The sequence below is a fragment of the Salvelinus namaycush genome, chromosome 4, assembly GCF_016432855.1.
Source record: "Salvelinus namaycush isolate Seneca chromosome 4, SaNama_1.0, whole genome shotgun sequence".
In the NCBI taxonomy this organism is placed as follows: domain Eukaryota; kingdom Metazoa; phylum Chordata; class Actinopteri; order Salmoniformes; family Salmonidae; genus Salvelinus; species Salvelinus namaycush.
The window spans coordinates 2,110,270-2,133,828 of record NC_052310.1 but is presented as its reverse complement, the minus strand read 5'-3'; the positions used below and the strand labels follow the sequence as shown (position 1 = coordinate 2,133,828).

The 23,559-nt window shown below is 48.7% G+C and overlaps 1 protein-coding gene across 1 annotated transcript in view; it reads right to left on the bottom strand.

Annotated features, from left to right (window-relative positions):
- Nucleotides 1-23,559, bottom strand: part of LOC120045312 (zinc finger MIZ domain-containing protein 1-like) — a 177,664-nt gene that overhangs the window by 144,227 nt on the left and 9,878 nt on the right. The window contains exons 2-3 of the mRNA XM_038990192.1: nucleotides 19,829-20,871; nucleotides 12,229-12,824 (exon numbers count right to left, since the gene is read on the bottom strand). Coding sequence (XP_038846120.1) covers nucleotides 12,229-12,824; nucleotides 19,829-20,871 — 1,639 coding nt within the window. The remainder of the gene's footprint in view (nucleotides 1-12,228; nucleotides 12,825-19,828; nucleotides 20,872-23,559) is intronic.

Sequence of the window (23,559 nt, the reverse complement as noted above, 5' to 3'; positions counted from 1 at the left end):
CAGTAGTCCACTACACTGGTCTACAGTATTCCACTACCCTATAAACCCTGGTCAACAGTAGTCCACTACCCTATAGACCCTGGTCTACAGTAGTCTACTACCCTGGTCTACAGTAGTCCACTACCCTGGTCTACAGTAGTCCACTACCCTATAAACCCTGGTCTACAGTAGTCCACTACCCTATAGACCCTGGTCTACAGTAGTCCACTACCCTGGCCTACAGTAGTCCACTACCCTATAAACCCTGGTCTACAACAGTCCACTACCCTGGTCAACAGTAGTCCACTACCCTGGTCAACAGTAGTCCACTACCCTATAGACCCTGGTCAACAGTAGTCCACTACCCTATAGACCCTGGTCTACAGTAGTCCACTACCCTATAGACCCTGGTCTACAATAGTCCACTACCCTGGTCAACAGTAGTCCACTACCCTGGTCAACAGTAGGCCACTACCCTATAGACCCTGGTCTACAGTAGTCCACTACCCTGGTCTACAGTAGTACATTTGTAGTGTAAGTGAGTATACAGTATGAGAGAGACAGAGAGACAGAGAGAGAGAGAGAGAGCGAGAGAGAGATGGAGCAGAGCAGAGGTCATGATCAGATGAGCTCCTGCATTTTTCAGCATTTTCTTAATAAAATATAGATTTAGAGTTAGATAAACTTGGATTTTTTTGTCAAGAACACATACAGGATGCTACCCTCTACAACATAACCCTCACTTCAAATCAAAACTCAAAACCTACAACCTGATTTTGGACGGAATTACGGAATCACCTGGAAGGTTCACATCTACCAAGGATTCATTATTCTATACAGCAAATTCTCTGGAAAACAACAGAAACCTGAGAACACCACCCAACCTGGAACTGAGTGAGTAATGTTTAGTCTGAAACTATATTTTATTTCCAAAAGCCAAGAAGAAAAATACATGACATTACTTTATAAGGACTGAATGGTAACATAATTCTGCCAAGCTTGATACAGCTTCAACTAGCACTTACGTGTCAAGTGAGAGGTGTCAAAGCCCATTAGCCCAACAATGGCAGGAGAGTCGAATAGTCTACCCCAACCAAATGGAGAGGCCTTAGAAGCTCCCTCCTGCTGTTCAGAGGTAATTAAAATACAGTACCCTGTGTATGTAAAGAATGATAAGGCAAGAAAAGATCACAAAATGAAGCTCCTTATGGAAAATCAAGAGACACTTTTTGCTGACTATTACAAAAATGGGAACATCAGCAACCTTATCTTCCACACAAACCATCCCCTGGCATGGCACAGTGCTATATTAGCACACTACCCCTTTGTTAAGAGAGGGGGGGTTAACGAGGGGTGGAAACTCAGGATACTTGACAACGAGGACTCTGAGTCAGCTAATATAAATCTCTATAAGTCTGGAGCAGTAATTGTACAGGGCAACCCCAAACAGTTTCAGCTGGACTTTCACCTAATCAAAGAATTAGCCCAGCAGGAGAAGCTCTCCCTTGATAAAGATACCCCCACCCCAAGCGGGTCAGACCAGACCTCTTCATCATCATATAACCCCACAGACGAGCAACCCTCAGCAGACAGTCAACCTCCCAGTACAGAGTACTTCTTCCTCATTGAAATGAAGGATACATTTACCCAGCTGGAGGTAAGGCAGGTTGAGCTGGAACAGCAGGTGATTATACTCCAGTCAGCACAGACCCAGACAACAGTCCAGCACAACAAAAAACCCTTAACCAGACCCGGAGTGCTGGAGGTGGAGAGAGACATATCTGCACTCTGGACAGTGGTGAGACAAGTTCAACAGGAGAAAGAGCAGAAGCAGGAGCAGGAGCAGAACAGAGCACTAGAGGAGAGGATCAGACTGCTGGAGGAGAGGGAGAGGGGGATGGAGGAGAGGATCAGACTGCTGGAGGAGAGGTTGAGGGGGACGGCGTGCGACAGAGAACAACCCACTAGAGAGCTGGCCATCCCCACAGAGAAGCCAGCAGAACAGCCCACCTCAGCACCCGACAAAAGTCTCGACACCACAGCAGAACAGTCCACACCAGACCCTGACCATAGAGTCGACATCACAGCAGAACAGACAAAAGAAAAACCCCAAGCCCAGCAGCTCTCACCCACTCTGAGCACCCCCCCTGTCAGCCACCCTGATAGCCCTCCTGACAACCCCCCCACACCCACTGAGGACAAACACAAGACACAGATTGTTCTCCTTATGGACTCAAATGGGAAATATATAGAAGAAAAAAAACTTTTTCCCAAACACAGTGTGTCTAAACTCTGGTGTCCAAACACCCAGTGCGCCCTAGACCTTCTGTCTGAGGACCAACTAGGTTCACCTAGCCACATAATAATACACACAGGCACAAACGACCTGAGAGCACAGCAGGAAAGGGTGGCCACAGCACTGAAGGGAGTGATTGAAAAAGCTTCTTCTACTTTCCCCAACGCACAAGTGGTTATCTCCACCCTGCTACCACGAAAAGACTTCCACCCTGCTACAATACAGCGGGTAAACGCAAGCATTTCCCGTGACTGTGCCTCAAAACCAAATGTTTTCCTGGCCTACCACTTCACCCTGGACTTGAACAGCCTCTATGACCAGGTCCACCTCTACAAGGCAGCAGTCCCCACCTTTGCCCGGACTCTAAAGGACATCGCTCTCAAACGCAGCCCCAACACTTCACACAGGAGCAACAGATCAAGAGACACCCCACCCAGACCAGCGAGACACCCTCCAAGACCTGCAGGACCCCCCCTTGGACCTACACATAGAGGACCCACGCCAAGAGGACTTACGTCCAGACCACAGCACCCCCAGACACATTCACACCCCCACCCCAACCAATCAACACCCCCCCACATCAACCATGCCCACACCCCATTTAGGCCCCCTCAGATCAGACCTATGCCACTCCTGCCCACCCCATGCACCCCACCCCCGCAAAGAGGGCATCAACATGGAAGTCACACATACGCCCAGGTAGTGAGCGGGCAAACAGGCCCAACCCCCACTCTTACACTCGCCCAAGTCAACGGCATGTACCAGATGCTCAGCAGGCTCTGCTCACACTTACTGGCCTGAGGCCAAACCACGACCAACAACATTGGACACTTTATGGAACAAAAAGCCTTCGATATATCATCCTGGAATATCCAAGGCCTGAGGTCATCGGCCATTTGTAATGTCTTTATTGTTTTGAAACTTCTGTATGTGTAATGTTTACTGTTCATTTTTATTGTTTATTTCACTTTTGTATGTTATCTACCTCACTTGCTTTGGCAATGTTAACACATGTTTCCCATGCCAATAAAGCCCCTTGAATTGAATTGAATTGAATTGAGAGAGAGAGAGAGGTGCATTTGATGACTGAGTGTAGAGATAAAATACATGATGTCTCCTTGACCTGATTAACTTCTTTGGAGTAATACAAGATTACAATACATTCAGAGATGCATTAACTCACAGCCATGTACAACATTAACATTTTAGCTGTGGGCATCTTGGACAAGACAACAAGTTCATACTTATTCTAGAGCTGAACACCTACCTGTAGGTCTTTCAATTCATCCGTCGTCACATTTTAACAACAGGTGGCCCTGTTTCACCAATGTGGTCAGAGCAGGCGATGTTATGTGATTGTTAACAGCCACAGACACACATACACACATACACACACAGACACACAGACACACAGACACACAGACACACATACACACACAGACACACAGACACACATACACACACAGACACACAGACACACATACACACACACAGACACACAGACACACACAGATTGAAATGATACTAGCATAACATGTCACACTTTTCCATTAGTGAGTTTTACTAGAAAATGCCTTTTCCGATTCACCTATTTTCAAGAAATTCTCATGATGTGGAGGATAGGATTTTGAAATGAGTCGTCATGCCAACTGGCCCCTTAATAAACCTCTTGAGAAGTGAGAGAGGGATTATGTCAAAGAAATGTAACTGCATGAGTGGAGGTAATGAAGTGACCCTTTTATCTGAGGCTTTGTGGAGGTAATGAAGTCTTTAATATGATGCTTTGAGGAGGTAATGAAGTCTTATCAGAGGCTTTGTGGAGGTAATGAAGTCTTTAATCTGAGGCTTTGTGGAGGTAATGAAGTCTTTAATCTGAGGCTTTGTGGAGGTAATGAAGTCTTTTATCTGATGCTTTGAGGAGGTAATGAAGTCTTATCAGAGGCTTTGTGGAGGTAATGAAGTCTTTAATCTGAGGCTTTGTGGAGGTAACGAAGTCTTTTATCTGAGGCTTTGTGGAGGTAATGAAGTCTTTAATCTGAGGCTTTGTGGAGGTAATGAAGTCTTTTATCTGAGGCTTTGTGTAGGTAATGAAGTCTTTAATCTGAGGCTTTGTGGAGGTAATGAAGTCTTTAATCTGAGGTTTAGTGGAGGTAATTAAGTCTTTAATCTGAGGCTTTGTGGAGGTAATGAAGTCAGTCTTTATTCTGAGGCTTTGTGGAGGTAATGAAGTCAGTCTTTTATCTGAGGCTTTGTGGAGGTAATGAAGTCTTTAATCTGAGGCTTTGTGGAGGTAATGAAGTCTTTTATCTGAGGTTTAGTGGAGGTAATGAAGTCAGTCTTTTATCTGAGGTTTAGTGGAGGTAATGAAGTATTTTATCTGAGGCTTTGTGGAGGTAATGACGTCTTTAATCTGAGGCTTTGTGGAGGTAATGAAGTCTTTAATCTGAGGCTTTGTGGAGGTAATGAAGTCAGTCTTTATTCTGAGGCTTTGTGGAGGTAATGAAGTCTTTAATCTGAGGCTTTGTGGAGGTAATGAAGTATTTTATCTGAGGCTTTGTGGAGGTAATGAAGTCTTTTATCTGAGGCTTTGTGTAGGTAATGAAGTCTTTTATCTGAGGCTTTGTGGAGGTAATGAAGTCTTTAATCTGAGGCTTTGTGGAGGTAATGAAGTCTTTTATCTGAGGCTTTGTGGAGGTAATGAAGTCTTTAATCTGAGGCTTTGTGGAGGTAATGAAGTCAGTCTTTATTCTGAGGCTTTGTGGAGGTAATGAAGTCTTTAATCTGAGGCTTTGTGGAGGTAATGAAGTCTTTAATCTGAGGTTTAGTGGAGGTAATTAAGTCTTTAATCTGAGGCTTTGTGGAGGTAATGAAGTCAGTCTTTATTCTGAGGCTTTGTGGAGGTAAAGAAGTCAGTCTTTTATCTGAGGCTTTGTGGAGGTAATGAAGTCTTTAATCTGAGGCTTTGTGGAGGTAATGAAGTCTTTAATCTGAGGTTTAGTGGAGGTAATGAAGTCAGTCTTTTATCTGAGGCTTAGTGGAGGTAATGAAGTATTTTATCTGAGGCTTTGTGGAGGTAATGAAGTCTTTAATCTGAGGCTTTGTGGAGGTAATGAAGTCTTTAATCTGAGGCTTTGTGGAGGTAATGAAGTCTTTAATCTGAGGCTTTGTGGAGGTAATGAAGTCTTTAATCTGAGGCTTTGTGGAGGTAATGAAGTCTTTAATCTGAGGCTTTGTGGAGGTAATGAAGTCAGTCTTTAATCTGAGGCTTTGTGGAGGTAATGAAGTCTTTTCTAAGTCTTGGTTTTCATCTGACACGTTGTGTGAATGTCGATCACAAAATAACGGGTTTTTCACCACCATTTCAGATTAAATCAGTTTTAGTCAGTTACAAATGTATTAAATACAACAATATGTTAATTAATGGCTAGTCAGATAAACCATGTAAGAAATTCAAAGAGATTTTTTATTCACCACCTTGTAATTGTATAAAATACAATAGATAAAACATTGAATCGCTCTAACAAGAAACACAACAACATCCATTCCCACATTGACAAAAGGACAGATGCTCCTTCCCTCCAGTGTTGTTCTTGTCCTGGGATAATTAGGTCATTTTATCTGGTCTATTCCATGTTGTGTTGTGTCTACAGAGCCCTAATGCACCCAGCAGGCAGGTACCATTAGCAGGATTTGTTTGCAAGGTAAGCAGCTATGGGAAGTGACAGCAATTGAATTACAAATGCAGTTTGTATATATGTGTGTGTGTGTGTGTGTGTGTGTGTGTGTGTGTGTGTGTGTGTGTGTGTGTGTGTGTGTGTGTGTGTGTGTGTGTGTGTGTGTGTGTGTGTGTGTGTGTGTGTGTGTGTGTGTGTGTGTAAGACGCTGTCACTTCTATACCCGAGCCCTGCAGGGAAGGCCCTGATTAAATGGATATTCAACCCTCCCTCTGCTCTGCATGTCGGGCTCCTGTTTTCATTACGTGTGTGTGTGTGAGCGAGAGAGAGACGTGCCATGAAATCACACAGCTGGCTTGAAATGTCACCGATGGTGTCAGAGGAGAGGTAGAGGACTCTGGTTCACATCCAGTCAGAGGAGAGGTAGAGGACTCTGGTTCACGTCCAGTCAGAGGTAGAGGACTCTGGTTCACACCAAGTCAGAGGAGAGATAGAGGACTCTGGTTCACATCCAGTCAGAGGAGATGTCGAGGACTCTGGTTCACGTCCAGTCAGAGGAGAGGTAGAGGACTCTGGTTCACGTCCAGTCAGAGGAGATGTAGAGGACTCTGGTTCACGTCCAGTCAGAGGAGAGGTATTGGACTCTGGTTCACGTCCAGTCAGAGGTAGAGGACTCTGGTTCACATCCAGTCAGAGGAGATGTAGAGGACTCTGGTTCACGTCCAGTCAGAGGTAGAGGACTCTGGTTCACGTCCAGTCAGAGGAGATGTAGAGGACTCTGGTTCACGTCCAGTCAGAGGAGAGGTAGAGGACTCTGGTTCACGTCCAGTCAGAGGAGATGTAGAGGACTCTGGTTCACGTCCAGTCAGAGGAGAGGTATTGGACTCTGGTTCACGTCCAGTCAGAGGTAGAGGACTCTGGTTCACATCCAGTCAGAGGAGAGGTATTGGACTCTGGTTCACGTCCAGTCAGAGGTAGAGGACTCTGGTTCACATCCAGTCAGAGGAAGGGTAGAGGACTCTGGTTCACGTCCAGTCAGAGGAGAGGTAGAGGACTCTGGTTCACGTCCAGTCAGAGGTAGAGGACTTTGGTTCACGTCCAGTCAGAGGAGAGGTAGAGGACTCTGGTTCACGTCCAGTCAGAGGTAGAGGACTCTGGTTCACACCAAGTTAGAGGAGAGATAGAGGACTCTGGTTCACGCCCAGTCAGAGGAGAGGTAGAGGACTCTGGTTCACACCAAGTCAGAGGAGAGGTAGAGGACTCTGGTTCACGTCCAGTCAGAGGTAGAGGACTCTGGTTCACGTCCAGTCAGAGGAGAGGTAGAGGACTCTGGTTCACACCCATATTTCTTCATGATTTCTGATCATCCCAATGTGGTATCTAGACATCTACAACTTAAGCTGCTGTAGCCTTAGGGGTATCTTCCAGCTTCCTCAACTGTACTTCAGTTTTCTTTGCATCCATGGCAGGCATGAGCAGTCATTTCAAATACACGGTTCCTCATCCCAGTGTAAAATCAGGCTAGGTGACCCGTAGAACAGCAAACAAAGCCCACAGGGTGAAAACGTCTGAATTTCAAAACATTAAATGCACATCTGCAAATCTTCAAGCCCTGGCTTTGATTTTAAACATTGATCTCGGCAGAAATATGCATGTCTCTTTGGAGGGTTCACTCACATGTCTGAATAGTTCATGTGTTGACACAGGAATATATTTAATTTATTTTCTTTTATTTAACCTTTATTTAACTAGACAAGTCATTTAAGAACAAATTCTTATTTACAATGACGGCCTACCAAAAGGCCTCCTGCGGGGACGGGGGCTGGGATTAAAAATATATATGTAGGACAAAACACACATCACGACAAGAGAGACAACACAACACTACATAAAGAGAGACCTAACACAACAACATAGCAAGGCAGCAACACATGACAACACAGCATAGTAGCAACACAACATGACAACAACATGGTAGCAACACAACATGGTAGCAGCACAAAACATGGTACAAACATTAATGGGCAGAGAGAACAGCACAAAGGGCAAGAAGGGAGAGACAACAATACATCACACAATGCAGCCACAACTGTCAGTAAGAGTGTCCATGATGGAGTCTTTGAATGAAGATATTGAGATGAAACTGTCCAGTTTGAGTGTTTGTTGCAGCTCGTTCCAGTTGCTAGCTGCAGCGAACTGAAAAGACGAGCGACCCAGGGATGTGTGTGCTTTGGGGACCTTTAACAGAATGTGACTGGCAGAACGGGTGTTGTATGTGGAGGATGAGGGCTGCAGTAGATATCTCAGATAGGGTGGATTGAGGCCTAAGAGGGTTTTATAAATAAGCATCAACCAGTGGATCTTGCGAAGGGTATACAGAGAGGACCAGTGGCAAATCTGATGGCCGAATGGTAAAGAACATCTAGCCGCTCGAGAGCACCCTTACCTGCGGATCTATAAATTTCGTCTCCGTAATCTAGCATGGGTAGGATGGTCATCTGAATCAGGGTTAGTTTGGCAGCTGGGGTGAAAGAGGAGCGATTACGATAGAGGAAACCAAGTCTAGATTTAACTTTAGCCTGCAGCTTTGATATGTGCTGAGAGAAGGACAGTGTACCATCTAGCCATACTCCCAAGTACTTGTATGAGGTGACTACCTCAAGCTCTAAACCCTCAGAGGTAGTAATCACACCTGTGGGGAGAGGGGCATTCTCCTTACCGAACCACATGACCTTTTGTTTTGGAGGTGTTCAGAACAAGGTCAAGGGTAGAGGAAGCTTGTTGGACACTAAGAAAGGTTTGGTGTAGAGCGTTTAACACTAAATCCGGGGAAGGGCCAGCTGAGTATAAGACGATGTCATCTGCATATAAATGGATGAGAAAGCTTCCTACTGTAACGGCAGCCTTCCTCCTCTACACGAGAAGAGGAGGTGTAGCAGGGATTGGACCAACACGCAGCGTAGCCAGTGCTCAACATGTTTAATTAACACAATAAACAGTGAACACTTACAAATACAAAATAACAAAAAGTGGCAAACCGATACAGCCCTATCTGGTGCAGAGAAAACACAAAGACAGGAAACAACCACCCACAAACCCCAACACAAAACAAGCCACCTATATATGATTCCCAATCAGAGACAACACAAAACACCTGCCTCTGATTGAGAACCATATTAGGCCAAACACAGAAACAGACAAACTAGACACAACATAGAATGCCCACCCAGCTCACGTCCTGACCAACACTAAAACAAGCAAAACACACAAGAACTATGGTCAGAACGTGACAGTACCCCCCTCCTGAGGTGCGGACTCCGAACGCACCCCCTAAAACTCTAGGGGAGGGTCTGGGTGGGCATCTGTCCGCGGTGGAGGCTCCGGCGCTGGACGAGGACACCACTCCACCATTTTCTTTGTCCCCCTCCTTAGGGTCCTTTGAGTGGCGACCCTCGCCGCCGACCTTGGCCTAGGAACCCTCACAAAGGGCCCCATCAGACTGAGGAGACAGCTCCGAACCGAGAGGTAGCTCAGGACAGAGAGGTAGCTCAGGACAGAGAGGTAGCTCAGGACAGAGAGGTAGCTCAGGACAGAGAGGTAGCTCCGGATGAATGGCAGCTCCGGACTGAATGGCAGCTCCGGACTGAATGGCAGCTCCGGACTGAATGGCAGCTCCGGACTGAATGGCAGCTCCGGACTGAATGGCAGCTCATGACTGAATGGCAGCTCATGACTGAATGGCAGCTCATGACTGGAGGGCAGCTCATGACTGGAGGGCAGCTCATGACTGGAGGGCAGCTCATGACTGGAGGGCAGCTCATGACTGGCGGGCAGCTCATGACTGGAAGGCAGCTCATGACTGGAGGGCAGCTCATGACTGGAGGGCAGCTCATGACTGGAGGGCAGCTCATGACTGGCGGGCGGCTCTGGCAGCTCCTGACTGGCTGGCGGCTCTGGCAGCTCCTGACTGGCTGGCGGCTCTGGCAGCTCCTGACTGGCTGGCGGCTCTGGCAGCTCCTGACTGGCTGGCGGCTCTGGCAGCTCCTGACTGGCTGGCGGCTCTGGCAGCTCCTGACTGGCTGGCGGCTCTGGCAGCTCCTGACTGACTTACGGCTCTAGCGGCTCCTGACTGACGGACGGCTCTAATGGCTCGGGACAGACAGGCGGCTCTAACGGCTCGGGACAGACGGGCGGCTCAGATGGCGCTGGGCAGACGGATGGCTCAGATGGCGCTGGGCAGACGGATGGCTCAGATGGCGCTGGGCAGACGGATGGCTCAGATGGCGCTGGGCAGGCAGGCAGCTCAGATGGCGCTGGGCAGGCAGGCAGCTCAGACGGCGCTGGGCAGACGGTAGGCCTGGTGCGTGGTGCCGGAACTGGTGATACCGGACTGGAGACACGCACCATTAGGCGAGTGCGGGGAGCAGGAACAGGGCACACACGACTCTCAAGGCGCACTATAGGCCTGGTGCGTGGTACCGGCACTGGTGGTACCGGGCTGAGGGCACGCACCTCAGGGCGAGTGCGGGAAGAAGGAACAGTGCGTACAGGGCTCTGGAGATGCACATGAGGCTTGGTGCGTGGTGCCGGAACTGCTGGTACCGGGCTGGAGACACGCACCACAGGGAGAGTGCGTGGAGGAGGAACAGAGTTCTGGAGACGCACAGGAAGCCTGGTGCGTGGTGTTGGCACCGATGGTACTGGGCTGAGGGCACGCACCTCAAGGCGAGTGCGGGGTGCTGGAACTGGAGAGCTGGTGCATGGGGCTGCCACAGGAGAGCTGGTGCGCTGAGCTGGCACAGGACGTGCAGGGCTAGGAAGGCGCACAGGAGGCCTGGTGCGTGAGGCTGGCACAGTCTTCACCAGACGGCTAGCCCGCACCTCAGGACAAGTTTGGAGAGCTGACTCAGGTGACATCAAATCCCCGACATGTTCCGTCGGGCGGATGTCGTGCCTCATGCACCAAACCAGCAAATCCCTCATTTCTCTCTCCTCCAATTTCCCCATTAGATCCTTCACAGTCTCTACTTCGCTCACCTCCAATACCGCCCTCCCCGGCTCTGGTTCCATCCTTGGCTCCTTACGGTAAGCAGGGGGAGTTGGCTCAAGTCTCCTACTTGACCCAGCTACACCCCCCTTTAGCCCCCCCCCAAGACATTTTTGGGGGAGCCTCTCGGGCTTCCAGCCACTCTGCCTTGCTAGCGCCTCATAATGCCGCCTCTCCGCTTTTGCTGCCTCCAGCTCTGCTTTGGGGTGGCGACATTCCTCTGGCTCTGCCCAGGGTCCTTTTCCGTCCAGTTCGTCCTCCCATGTCCATTCCTGAACTCACTGCTGCTGCTGCTGCTGCTGCCCGTAGCCACGCTGCTTGGTCCGAGTTTGGTGGGTGGTTCTGTAACGGCAGCCTTCCTCCTCTACACGAGAAGAGGAGGTGTAGCAGGGATTGGACCAACACGCAGCGTAGCCAGTGCTCAACATGTTTAATTAAGACGATAAACAGTGAACACTTACAAATACAAAATAACAAAATGTGGCAAACCTACAGCCCTATCTGGTGCAGAGAAAACACAAAGACAGGAAACAACCACCCACAAAACCCCAACACAAAACAAGCCACCTATATATGATTCCCAATCAGAGACAACACAAAACACCTGCCTCTGATTGAGAACCATATTAGGCCAAACATAGAAACAGACAAACTAGACACAACATAGAATGCCCACCCAGCTCACGTCCTGATCAACACTAAAACAAGCAAAACACACAAGAACTATGGTCAGAACGTGACACCTACTGCCTGAGCTATGTTGTTGATGTAAATTGAGAAGAGCGTGGGGCTTAGGATCGAGCCTTGGGGTACTCCCTTGGTGACAGGCAGTGGCTGAGAAAGCAGATGTTCTGACTTTATACACTGCACTCTTTGAGAGAGGTAGTTAGCAAACTAGGCCAAAGACCCTTCAGAGACACCAACACTCATTAGCCGGCCAACAAGAATGGAAGGGTCTAGAACTGAGACAAAGCCAGGAGAACAGATGTCATCAACCAACAGGTTCTTCAGTCAAAGCACCAGCTCAGTTGCTGAATGTAATCTAATAACAATTAATAATAATATATTATTATGATATAATAATTAATCTAATCATAATTAATAATAATATATTATTATGATATAATAAGTAATCTAATCATTATTAATAATAATCTATTATTATGATGCCTCTCTGTCACTAGAAATTATCAATAATCAACAGATGAGTGTTTATTAATTTACAACTGTACAACTGTGGGGTCATGGAAGCCTTGCAGATTGGGGTCATGGAAGCCTTGCAGAGTGGGGTCATGGAAGCCTTGCAGATTGGGGTCATGGAAGCCTTGCAGAGTGGGGTCATGGAAGCCTTGCAGATTGGGGTCATGGAAGCCTTGCAGAGTGGGGTCATGGAAGCCTTGCAGAGTGGGGTCATGGAAGCCTTGCAGATTGGGGTCATGGAAGCCTTGCAGAGTGGGGTCATGGAAGCCTTGCAGAGTGGGGTCATGGAAGCCTTGCAGAGTGGGGTCATGGAAGCCTTGCAGAGTGGGGTCATGGAAGCCTTGCAGAGTGGGGTCATGGAAGCCTTGCAGAGTGGGGTCATGGAAGCCTTGCAGAGTGGGGTCATGGAAGCCTTGTAGAGTGGGGTCATGGAAGCCTTGCAGAGTGGGGTCATGGAAGCCTTGCAGAGTGGGGTCATGGAAGCCTTGCAGATTGGGGTCATGGAAGCCTTGTAGAGTGGGGTCATGGAAGCCTTGCAGATTGGGGTCATGGAAGCCTTGCAGATTGGGGTCATGGAAGCCTTGCAGAGTGGGGTCATGGAAGCCTTGCCGAGTGGGGTCATGGAAGCCTTGCAGATTGGGGTCATGGAGCCTTGCAGAGTGGGGTCATGGCAGTCTTGCCCAACGCTCTCACCGCTTGGCTACCTGCTGGTTATTGGCCCAACGCTCTCACCGCTTGGCTACCTGCTGGTTACTGGCCCAATTTTGCCTACTGTTATCCCCATATTTCCCCGTGCATCCAGACCTATCCTGTTCCTCTAAATCTGTAGAAGCCAATAAGTAAATGTAAGTACTTTTCATCTCCCATTGTTTATTCTTACCCCTCCTCCCTCCCTCCCTCCCTCACACCTGCCTCCTCATTCTCCCTCCCTCCCTCCCTCCCTCCCTCCCTCCCTCCCTCCCTCCCTCCCTCCCTCCCTCCCTCCCTCCCTCCTCATTCCTCCTCCTTCCCTCCCTCCCTCCCCCTCACACCTGCCTCCTCACCCCTCCTCCCTCACGCCTGCCTCCTCCCTCCCTCCCCCATCACACCTGCCTCCTCATTCCTCCTCCCTATTATAAATACTGAGGCCTAAATATCAGCATGAAACCAATACATACAGATCAATATTCATTTAAACATCCAACTACTGTATTTTGACTGTTTCAAAACACAGGCATCTGTCAATAGTGAATAACTCTCTTGTTGACCTAAATGGAGACAAAGAGAAATTTCCCTCCTTACAAAACGCTCTCACTTGACGTTTTCCCCCATAATGCTATGTGTCAGATATGCATTCTGAAGTGCTATTGTTATTGTACACTGTCTCAGATGTGAGAACAAACAAAGAGAGCTCCAGCGAGGTGTCACTGTAGACATGGCTTTTGGCCGCCCCCGTGTCTGTCTCCTCCTATACCCTCCTTTGCTAGGTGACACACTCTCTGTGATGGCTGTTCTCATTCTTTCTTCTTGCCTAGAGAGAGAGAGAGAGAGAGAGAGAGAGAGAGAGAGAGAGAGAGAGAGAGAGAGAGAGAGAGAGAGAGAGAGAGAGAGAGAGAGAGAGAGAGAGAGAGAGAGAGAGAGAGAGAGAGAGAGAGAGAGAGAGAGAGAGAGAGAGAGAGAGAGAGAGAGAACACACCCTCCTAGCCCCAGCCCTCCTTTTGTAGGAAGCGGTGGTGGTGGTATGTCAGATGTTCAGAATGCGTGGGGCATTGTCTGCCAGGATGTTAGATGGGGCTGGCAGCAAAAGGTGACTAATGTGTTGGGATGTGAAGTTGATCTATTCATTCTCTTCCTGGGCAGCAACTGCTCTATCAACACAGGCAAAAATTACACAGAGAGGGGGAGAGACAGCTAGGGAGAGATAGAGAGGAGGGGGAGGGAGAGAGAGAGAGAACTAGGGAGAGAGAGAGGAGGGGAAGGAGAGAGACAGCTAGGGAGAGAGAGAGGAGGGGGAGGGAGAGAGAAGGCTAAGGAGAGATAGAGAGGAGGGAAAGAGGCAGCTTGGGAGAGATAGAGACGAGGGGGAGGGAGAGAGATAGCTAGGGAGAGATAGAGAAGAGGGAGAGGGAGAGAGAGAGAGACAGCTAGGGAGAGATAGAGAGGAGGCGGCGGGAGAGAGAAAGCTAGGGAGAGATAGAGAGGAGGGGGAGGGGGGAGGGAGGGAGACAGCTAGGGAGAGATAGAGAGGAGGGTGAGGGAGAGAGAAGGCTAGGGAGAGATAGAGAGGAGGGGGGGGGAGAGACAGCTAGGGAGAGATAGAGAGGAGGGGGAGGGACAACTAGGGAGAGACAGAGAGGAGGGGGAGGGGGAGAGACAGCTAGAGAGAGATAGAGAGGAGAGGGAGGGAGAGAGAGAGGACTAGAGAGAGAGAGAGGAGGGGGGAGACAGCTAGGGAAAGACAGAGAGGAGGGGGAGGGAGAGAGAGAGAGAACTAGGGAGAGAGAGAGGAGGGGAAGGAGAGAGGACTAGAGAGAGAGAGAGGAGGGGGGAACAGCTAGGGAAAGACAGAGAGGAGGGGGAGGGAGAGAGAGAGAGAACTAGGGAGACAGAGAGGAGGGGGAGGGAAAGAGAGAGAGAACTAGGGAGAGAGAGAGGAGGGGGAGGGAGAGAGAAGGCTAAGGAGAGATAGAGAGGAGGGAGAGAGGCAGCTTGGGAGAGATAGAGACGAGGGGAGGGAGAGAGATAGCTAGGGAGAGATAGAGAAGAGGGAGAGGGAGAGAGACAGCTAGGGAGAGATAGAGAGGAGGCGGCGGGAGAGAGAAAGCTAGGGAGAGATAGAGAGGAGGGGGAGGGGGAGGGAGGGAGACAGCTAGGGAGAGATAGAGAGGAGGGGGAGGGAGAGAGAAGGCTAGGGAGAGATAGAGAGGAGGGGGAGGGAGAGAGACAGCTAGGGAGAGATAGAGAGGAGGGGGAGGGACAGCTAGGGAGAGACAGAGAGGAGGGGGAGGGGGAGAGACAGCTAGAGAGAGATAGAGAGGAGAGGGAGGGAGAGAGAGAGGACTAGAGAGAGAGAGAGGAGGGGGGGGACAGCTAGGGAAAGACAGAGAGGAGGGGAGGGGGAGAGACAACTAGGGAGAGATAGAGAGGAGGGGGAGGGGGAGAGAAAGCTTGGGAGAGAGAGTGGAGGGTGAGGGGGTAGACAGCTAGGGAGAGATAGAGAGGAGGGGGAGGGGGAGGGGGAGAGACAGCTAGGGAGAGATAGAGAGGAGGGAGAGCGGGAGAAACAGCTAGGGAGAGATAAAGAGGAGGGGTGAGAGCTAGGGAGAGATAGAGAGGAGGGGGAGGGAGAGAGACAGCTAGGGAGAGATAGAGAGGATGGAGAGAGGGAGAAACAGCTAGGGAGAGATAAAGAGGAGGGGGAGAGAGCTAGGGAGAGATAGAGAGGAGGGGGAGGGGGATAAAAATCTAGGGAGAGATAGAGGAGGGGGAGGGGGAGGGGAGAGAGAGAACTAGGGAGAGAGAGAGGAGGGGGAGGGAGAGACAGCTAGGGAGAGATAGAGAGACAGCTAGGGAGAGATAGAGGGGAGGGGGAGGGGGAGAGACAGCTAGGGAGAAATAGAGAGGAGGGTGGGGGATTGAGAGAACAAGGGAGAGATAGAGAGATGTGGGGGGAGAGAGATAGCTAGGGAGAGATAGAGAGGTCATACTGAGAATTAGCTCCCTGAATGCAATTCCTATGGCTTCCACAGGGTGTCAGCAGTCTATGTTCAAGGTTTTGGGATTGTAACTTCCAAAACGAATAAGAAATATCAGTTTGAGTACAGGGACCCAGTCTTGGAAATTCGTGTTTGCAAGCGCAATGAAGACAGGCCGCACCTGCTAAAATCGGCTTCCTATTGAACATACTTCTGTCCGTAAGAAATATTATAGTTTGATTACATTTTAGGGTATCTGAGGAGTAAATAGAAACGTATTTTGACTTGTTGAAACAAAGTTTAGGGGTAGATTTTCAGATTCCTTTCTACGCATGTTGAACGAATGGATTACTCAAATTGATGGCGCCAACTAAACTGACTTTTTGGGATATAAAGAAGGATTTTATCTAACAAAACGACACTACATGTTATAGCTGTGACACTTTGGATAACAAATCAGAGGAAGATTTTCAAAAAGTAAGTGAATATTTAATCGCTATTTGTGAATTTATGAAACCTGTGCCTGTAGAAAAATATTTTGATGTGGGGCGCCGTCCTCAAACAATCGCATGGCATGCTTTCCCTGTAATAGTTACTGTCAATCGGACAGTGCAGTTACATTAACAAGAATTTAAGCTTTAAACCGATAAGAGATACTTATATGTACCTAAATGTTTAATATCCATCATTTGTATAATTATTTATTTGAATTGCGCACCCTCCAGATTCACCGGAAGTTGTCCTGCTAGCAGGACACCTAAGCTTAAGGGCTTATAAGCACATATGGCACATATGACAAATAACATTTGATTTGGTTTGAGGAGGATGGGATGGGAGGAGGGCAGAGAGAGAGAGAGCTACTGTGAGGGAGAGAGGGGACAAGGGGGATCACCAAGGATGATGGGGGGTAGGGCAATGCTGCCTGGATTTGTGAGTGTGTTTGCGTTGTTGCGTGTAATGCTGTGTGTGTGAGGGTCTGTATGCGTGTGAGTATGTGTGCTGAGCCAGCAGCCACCTGGGGGGTTGGGTATGTCACGGGAAAAACACTTTCTGTCTTATTTTAGAGGAGGTAAAACATGGGCTTAAATCCTCCCCCCTCCTTCCCCCCTCCTTCCTTCCTTCCCCCTTCCTTCCCTCCTTCCTTCCTTCCCCTTCCTTCCCTCCTTCCTTCCCTCCTTCCTTCCTTCCCCCCTCCTTCCCTCCTTCCTTCCTTCCCCCCTCCTTCCCTCCTTCCTTCCTTCCCCCCTCCTTCCCCCCTCCTTCCTTCCCCCCTCCTTCCCTCCTTCCTCCCTCCTTCTTCCGTCTTCCCGCCCTCCTTCCTTCCTTCCCCCCTCCTTCCTTCCTTCCCCCCTCCTTCCCTCCTTCCTTCCTTCCCCCCTCCTTCCCCCCTCCTTCCTTCCTTCCCCCGTCCTTCCTTCCTTCCCCCCTCCTTCCCCCCTCCTTCCTTCCTTCCCCCTTCCTTCCCCCCTCCTTCCTTCCTTCCCCCCTCCTTCCCCCTTCCTTCCTTCCCCCCTCCTTCCCCCCTCCTTCCTTCCTTCCCCCCTCCTTCCTTCCTTCCCCCCTCCTTCCCCCCTCCTTCCTTCCTTCCCCCCTCCTTCCCCCCTCCTTCCTTCCTTCCCCCCTCCTTCCCTCCTTCCTTCCTTCCCCCCTCCTTCCTTCCTTCCCCCTTCCTTCCCCCCTCCTTCCTTCCTTCCCCCCTCCTTCCCCCCTCCTTCCTTCCTTCCCCCTCCTTCCCCCCTCCTTCCTTCCTTCCCCCCTCCTTCCCCCCTCCTTCCTTCCTTCCCCCCTCCTTCCTTCCTTCCCCCCTCCTTCCTTCCTTCCCCCCTCCTTCCCCCCTCCTTCCTTCCTTCCCCCCTCCTTCCTTCCTTCCCCCCTTCCTTCCCCCCTCCTTCCTTCCTTCCCCCCTCCTTCCCTCCTTCCTTCCTTCCCCCCTCCTTCCCCCCTCCTTCCCCCTCCTTCCTTCCTTCCCCCCTCCTTCCCCCCTCCTTCCTTCCTTCCCCCCTCCTTCCCTCCTTCCTTCCTTCCCCCCTCCTTCCCCCCTCCATCCTTCCTTCCTACCCCCTCCTTCCTTTCATGCCATGGGTGACATTGAAGAAAGAGACCACACAGAGTCAAACCAGAGCATCTTGTTTGTTCTGACAACCTTGGTTGTTCTGACGACCTACAGCCCCAAGGGTTGTTGTTCTGACGACCTACAGCCCCAAGGGTTGTTGTTCTGACGACCTACAGCCCCAAGGGTTGTTGTTCTGACGACCTACAGCCCCAAGGGTTGTTGTTCTGACGACCTACAGCCCCAAGGGTTGTTGTTCTGACGACCTACAGCCCCAAGGGTTGTTGTTCTGATGACCTACAGCCCCAAGGGTTGTTGTTATGACGACCTACAGCCCCAAGGGTTGTTGTTATGACGACCTACAGCCCCAAGGGTTGTTGTTATGACGACCTACAGCCCCAAGGGTTGTTGTTCTGACGACCTACAGCCCCAAGGGTTGTTGTTCTGATGACCTACAGCCCCAAGGGTTGTTGTTATGACGACCTACAGCCCCAAGGGTTGTTGTTCTGACGACCTACAGCCCCAAGGGTTGTTGTTCTGACGACCTACAGCCCCAAGGGTTGATGTTCTGAAAGGCAATAATAAGTACAAATCACCTAACGTTTGATCTTGGATGTAGATTATAGTTCAGAGATAGTGCTATCACTGTTCATGTAGTTTGTGGTAGTTTTACCTACTTTATTGCACTGATTGTAATCTTGGTTAACCCAGAACTAAAGTCTCGCGTAATTGGTCAGCTACTCGATGAAGTTCTGGGTCCATACATGTTCAGGAATGCTAGAACGAGGAGCGGAACCGGAACGAGGAGCTCCACCCTCTCGCTCCTGCTCGGGCGGCGCTCGGCGGTCGTCGTCGCCGGCCTACTAGCTGCCACCAATCCCCTTTTCTGTTTCAGTTAGTTTTGTCTGATTAGTTTCACCTGTTTCTTGTTTGGGTTTTGTTTTGGGCTATTTAAACCCGGTAGGCCCGCCGTCTTTTCTGCGGGCTTGTTGTTCTGTTCATGGTGTGTGGATTATTGTGGATTCCGTTTTCCTGGACAGTTTCGTCCTATTTGCTGGACTGGGTATTTTATGCGCCCTTGTGTTTGGCGTGACCGTTACTCTGTTCTTGGAATAAAGATCCACGTTTTGAACTACCCTGCTCTCTGCACCTGACTCCTCCACCCACTACTCCTAGAAGCCTTTACACTTTGCAAGTTACAAACAGAATGTCCTCTCCCCTTTCAAAAATTCGAAAGATGCTCCCACCTGCAAAATCGCAATTTGTCAGAAAATAAACAGCGATAACAAAAAACAAAACAAAAAATAATTGGAACTACTTCTGCTCGTTATCCTACTCATCCCGTTCAGTCCTGACATTCTGCGGTACCAGATATATTGACCTAGATTTGTCTACAAGAGATGACGTTGATTGTAAGTGGCTCTGGATGAGAACGTGTGTCTTCAATCTCAAAATCTCAGTACGAGGTGATTACGTCTTACTATGCTGTTTAGTCTAAATTAGTCTTCAATCTTGCCACAATAATCAACATCTCATCTGTCTGGTCAGTGGCTGTGAGACAGAAGATCACATGAAAAACATTGTGAATGGACATTCATAAGGACATGGTTCTTGATTCATATGGACGTGGTTCTTGATTCATATGGACGTGGTTCTTGATTCATATGGACGTGGTTCTTGATTCATACGGACATGGTTCTTGATTCATACGGACATGGTTGTTCATTCATATGGACATGGTTCTTCATTCATATGGACATGGTTCTTCATTCATATGGACATGGTTCTTCATTCATATGGACGTGGTTCTTGATTCATATGGACGTGGTTCTTGATTCATATGGACGTGGTTCTTGATTCATATGGACGTGGTTCTTCATTCATATGGACGTGGTTCTTCATTCATACGGACATGGTTCTTCTGCTGTAGAATGGCGGGCTGCTGTAGACTGGCGGGCTGCTGTACACTGGCGTGCTGCTGTAGACTGGCGTGCTGCTGTATACTGGCGGGCTGCTGTACACTGGCAGGCTGCTGTAGACTGCCGTGCTGCTGTAGACTGGCGGGCTGCTGAGACTGGCGTGCTGCTGTAGACTGGCGGGCTGCTGTTGATATAGCGGGCTGCTGTAGACTGGCGGGCTGCTGTACACTGGCGTGCTGCTGTAGAATGGCGGGCTGCTGTACACTGGCGTGCTGCTGTAGAATGGCGGGCTGCTGTAGAATGGCGGGCTGCTGCAGACTGGTGGGCTGCTGTAGACTGGCGGGCTGCTGTTGATATAGCGGGCTGCTGTAGACTGGCGGGCTGGTGTAGACTGGCGGGCTGCTGTAGACTGGCGGGCTGCTGTACACTGGTGGGCTGCTGTAGACTGGCGGGCTGCTGTAGACTGGCGGGCTGCTGTAGAATGGCGGGCTGCTGTAGAATGGCGGGCTGCTGTAGACTGGCGTGCTGCTGAAGACTGGCGGGCTGGTGTAGACTGGCGGGCTGCTGTAGACTGGCGGGCTGGTGTAGAATGGCGTGCTGCTGTAGACTGGCGGGCTGCTGTAGACTGGCGGGCTGCTGTAGAATGGCGGGCTGCTGTACACTGGTGGGCTGCTGTAGACTGGCGGGCTGCTGTAGACTGGCGGGCTGCTGTAGACTGGCGGGCTGCTGTAGACTGGCGGGCTGCTGTAGAATGGCGGGCTGCTGTAGACTGGCGGGCTGCTGTAGACTGGCGGGCTGCTGTAGACTGGCGTGCTGCTGTAGACTGGCGTGCTGCTGTAGACTGGCGGGCTGCTGTAGACTGGCGTGCTGCTGTAGACTGGCGGGCTGCTGTAGACTGGCGGGCTGCTGTAGACTGGCGGGCTGCTGTAGACTGGCGGGCTGCTGTAGACTGGCGGGCTGGTGTAGACTGGCGGGCTGGTGTAGACTGGCGGGCTGCTGCAGACTGGCGGGCTGCTGTACACTGGCGGGCTGCTGTTGATTTAGCGGGCTGCTGTAGACTGGCGTGCTGCTGTAGACTGGCGGGCTGCTCTAGACTGGCGGGCTGCTGTAGACTGGCGGGCTGGTGTAGACTGGCGGGCTGCTGTAGACTGGCGTGCTGCTGTAGACTGGCGGGCTGCTGTAGACTGGATAGAAGTAGCAGTGCATAATGGAATGTTTATTAAACACATTCCTTCCTGGTTACTCCTGGAGATCGGCCTGGAGAGGGAGGGATGAGGAGAGGAGGAGGAAATGTTGTCCCTAAATCCCTTTTTTCAAAGAAAAGGTTCACAACATGCAGTAGAGATGCAATTCTTCTTCTAGAGAGAGAGAGTATATAAATAATAATAATAATAATAATTAGGTGGGTGATTATATGTTTATTATTTGTACAAGTGTTTATTAATACGCATTTGTGAATTGGAAATGTGTTTTCGCATATCCCAACTCCCCCTGAGACGCCCTCGGTTAGTGGGTTCACGGCCAGGGTCACGGCCAGGGTCACGGCCAGGGTCACGGCCAGGGTCACGGCCAGGGTCACGGCCAGGGTCCCCAATTATCAATGGCAACTCCGGAGCAAATAGGGTTAAGTGCCTTGCTCACCATCTGATTTGATCGATGTTTCGTATGAGCTCAACGATTTTACATTGAGGCACGTTGACAAATACAGAAAAGAACAGACAAAACTGTTTTAATTTACTGTAATTCGTCTTTTCATTAAAAAGAAAAAAGGGAAAGCAGTTAGGAATATGTTTTCTTCAAAACAATCAGACCTCAAAATGTCAAGGTTATGGTGATGAATAATGTAGTCTGTAGGTTATGGTGATGAATAATGTAGTCTGTAGGTTATGGTGATGAATAATGTAGTCTGTAGGTTATGGTGGTGAATAATGTAGTCTGTAGGTTATGGTAATGAATAATGTAGTCTGTAGGTTATGGTGATGAATAATGTAGTCTGTAGGTTATGGTGATGAATAATGTAGTATATAGGTTATGGTGATGAATAATGTAGTCTATAGGTTATGGTGATGAATAATGTAGTCTGTAGGTTATGGTGATGAATAATGTAGTCTATAGGTTATGGTGATGAATAATGTAGTCTATAGGTTATGGTGATGAATAATGTAGTCTGTAGGTTATGGTAATGAATAATGTAGTCTGTAGGTTATGGTGATGAATAATGTAGTCTGTAGGTTCTGGTGATGAATAATGTAGTATGTAGGTTATGGTGATGAATAATGTAGTCTATAGGTTATGGTGATGAATAATGTAGTCTGTAGGTTATGGTGATGAATAATGTAGTCTGTAGGTTATGGTGATGAATAATGTAGTCTGTAGGTTATGGTGATGAATAATGTAGTCTGTAGGTTCTGGTGATGAATAATGTAGTATGTAGGTTATGGTGATGAATAATGTAGTCTATAGGTTATGGTGATGAATAATGTAGTCTGTAGGTTATGGTGATGAATAATGTAGTCTGTAGGTTATGGTGATGAATAATGTAGTCTGTAGGTTATGGTGATGAATAATGTAGTATATAGGTTATGGTGATGAATAATGTAGTCTGTAGGTTATGGTGATGAATAATGTAGTCTGTAGGTTATGGTGATGAATAATGTAGTCTGTAGGTTATGGTGATGAATAATGTAGTCTGTAGGTTATGGTGATGAATAATGTAGTATATAGGTTATGGTGATGAATAATGAAGTCTATAGGTTCTGGTAATGAATAATGTAGTCTGTAGGTTCTGGTAATGAATAATGTACTCTATAGGTTATGGTAATGAATAATGTAGTCTATAGGTTATGGTGATGAATAATGTAGTAATATACAGTTGAAGTCGGAAGTTTACATACACTTAGGTCGGAGTCATTAAAACTAGTTTTTCAACCACTCCACAAATTTCTTGTTAACGAACTAAAGTTTTGGCAAGTCGGTTAGGACATCTACTTAATGCATGACACAAGTCATTTTCCCAACAATTGTTTACAGACAGATTATTTCCCTTATAATTCACTGTATCACAATTCCAGTGGGTCAGAAGTGTACATACACTAAGTTGACTGTGCCTTTAAACAGCTTGGAAAATTCCAGAAAATTATGTCATGGCTTTAGAAGCTTCTGATAGGCTAATTGACATGATTTAAGTCAATTGGAGGTGTACCTGTGGATGTATTTCAAAGCCTACTTTCAAACTCAGTGCCTTTTTGCTTGACATCATGGGAAAATCAAAAGAAATCAGAAAGACCTCAGGAAAAAATTGTAGACCTCCACAAGTCTGGTTCATCCTTGGGAGCAATTTCCAAACGCCTGAATGTACCATATTTATCTGTACAATCAATAGTACGCAGTATAAACACCATGGGACCATGCAGCCGTCATACCGTTCAGGAAGGAGACACGTTCTGTCTCCTAGAGATGAACATACTTTGGTGCGAAAAGTGCAAATCAATCCCAGAACAACAGCAAAGGACCTTGTGAAGATGCTGGAGGAAACAGGTACAAAAGTATCTATATCCACAGTAAAACGAGTCCTATATCGACATAACCTGAAAGGCCGCTCAGGAAGGAAGAAGCCACTGCTCCAAAACCGCCATAAAAAATCCAGACAAAGAGCGTACTTTTTGGAGAAATGTCCTCTGGTCTGATGAAACAAAAATAGAACTATTTGGCCATAATGAC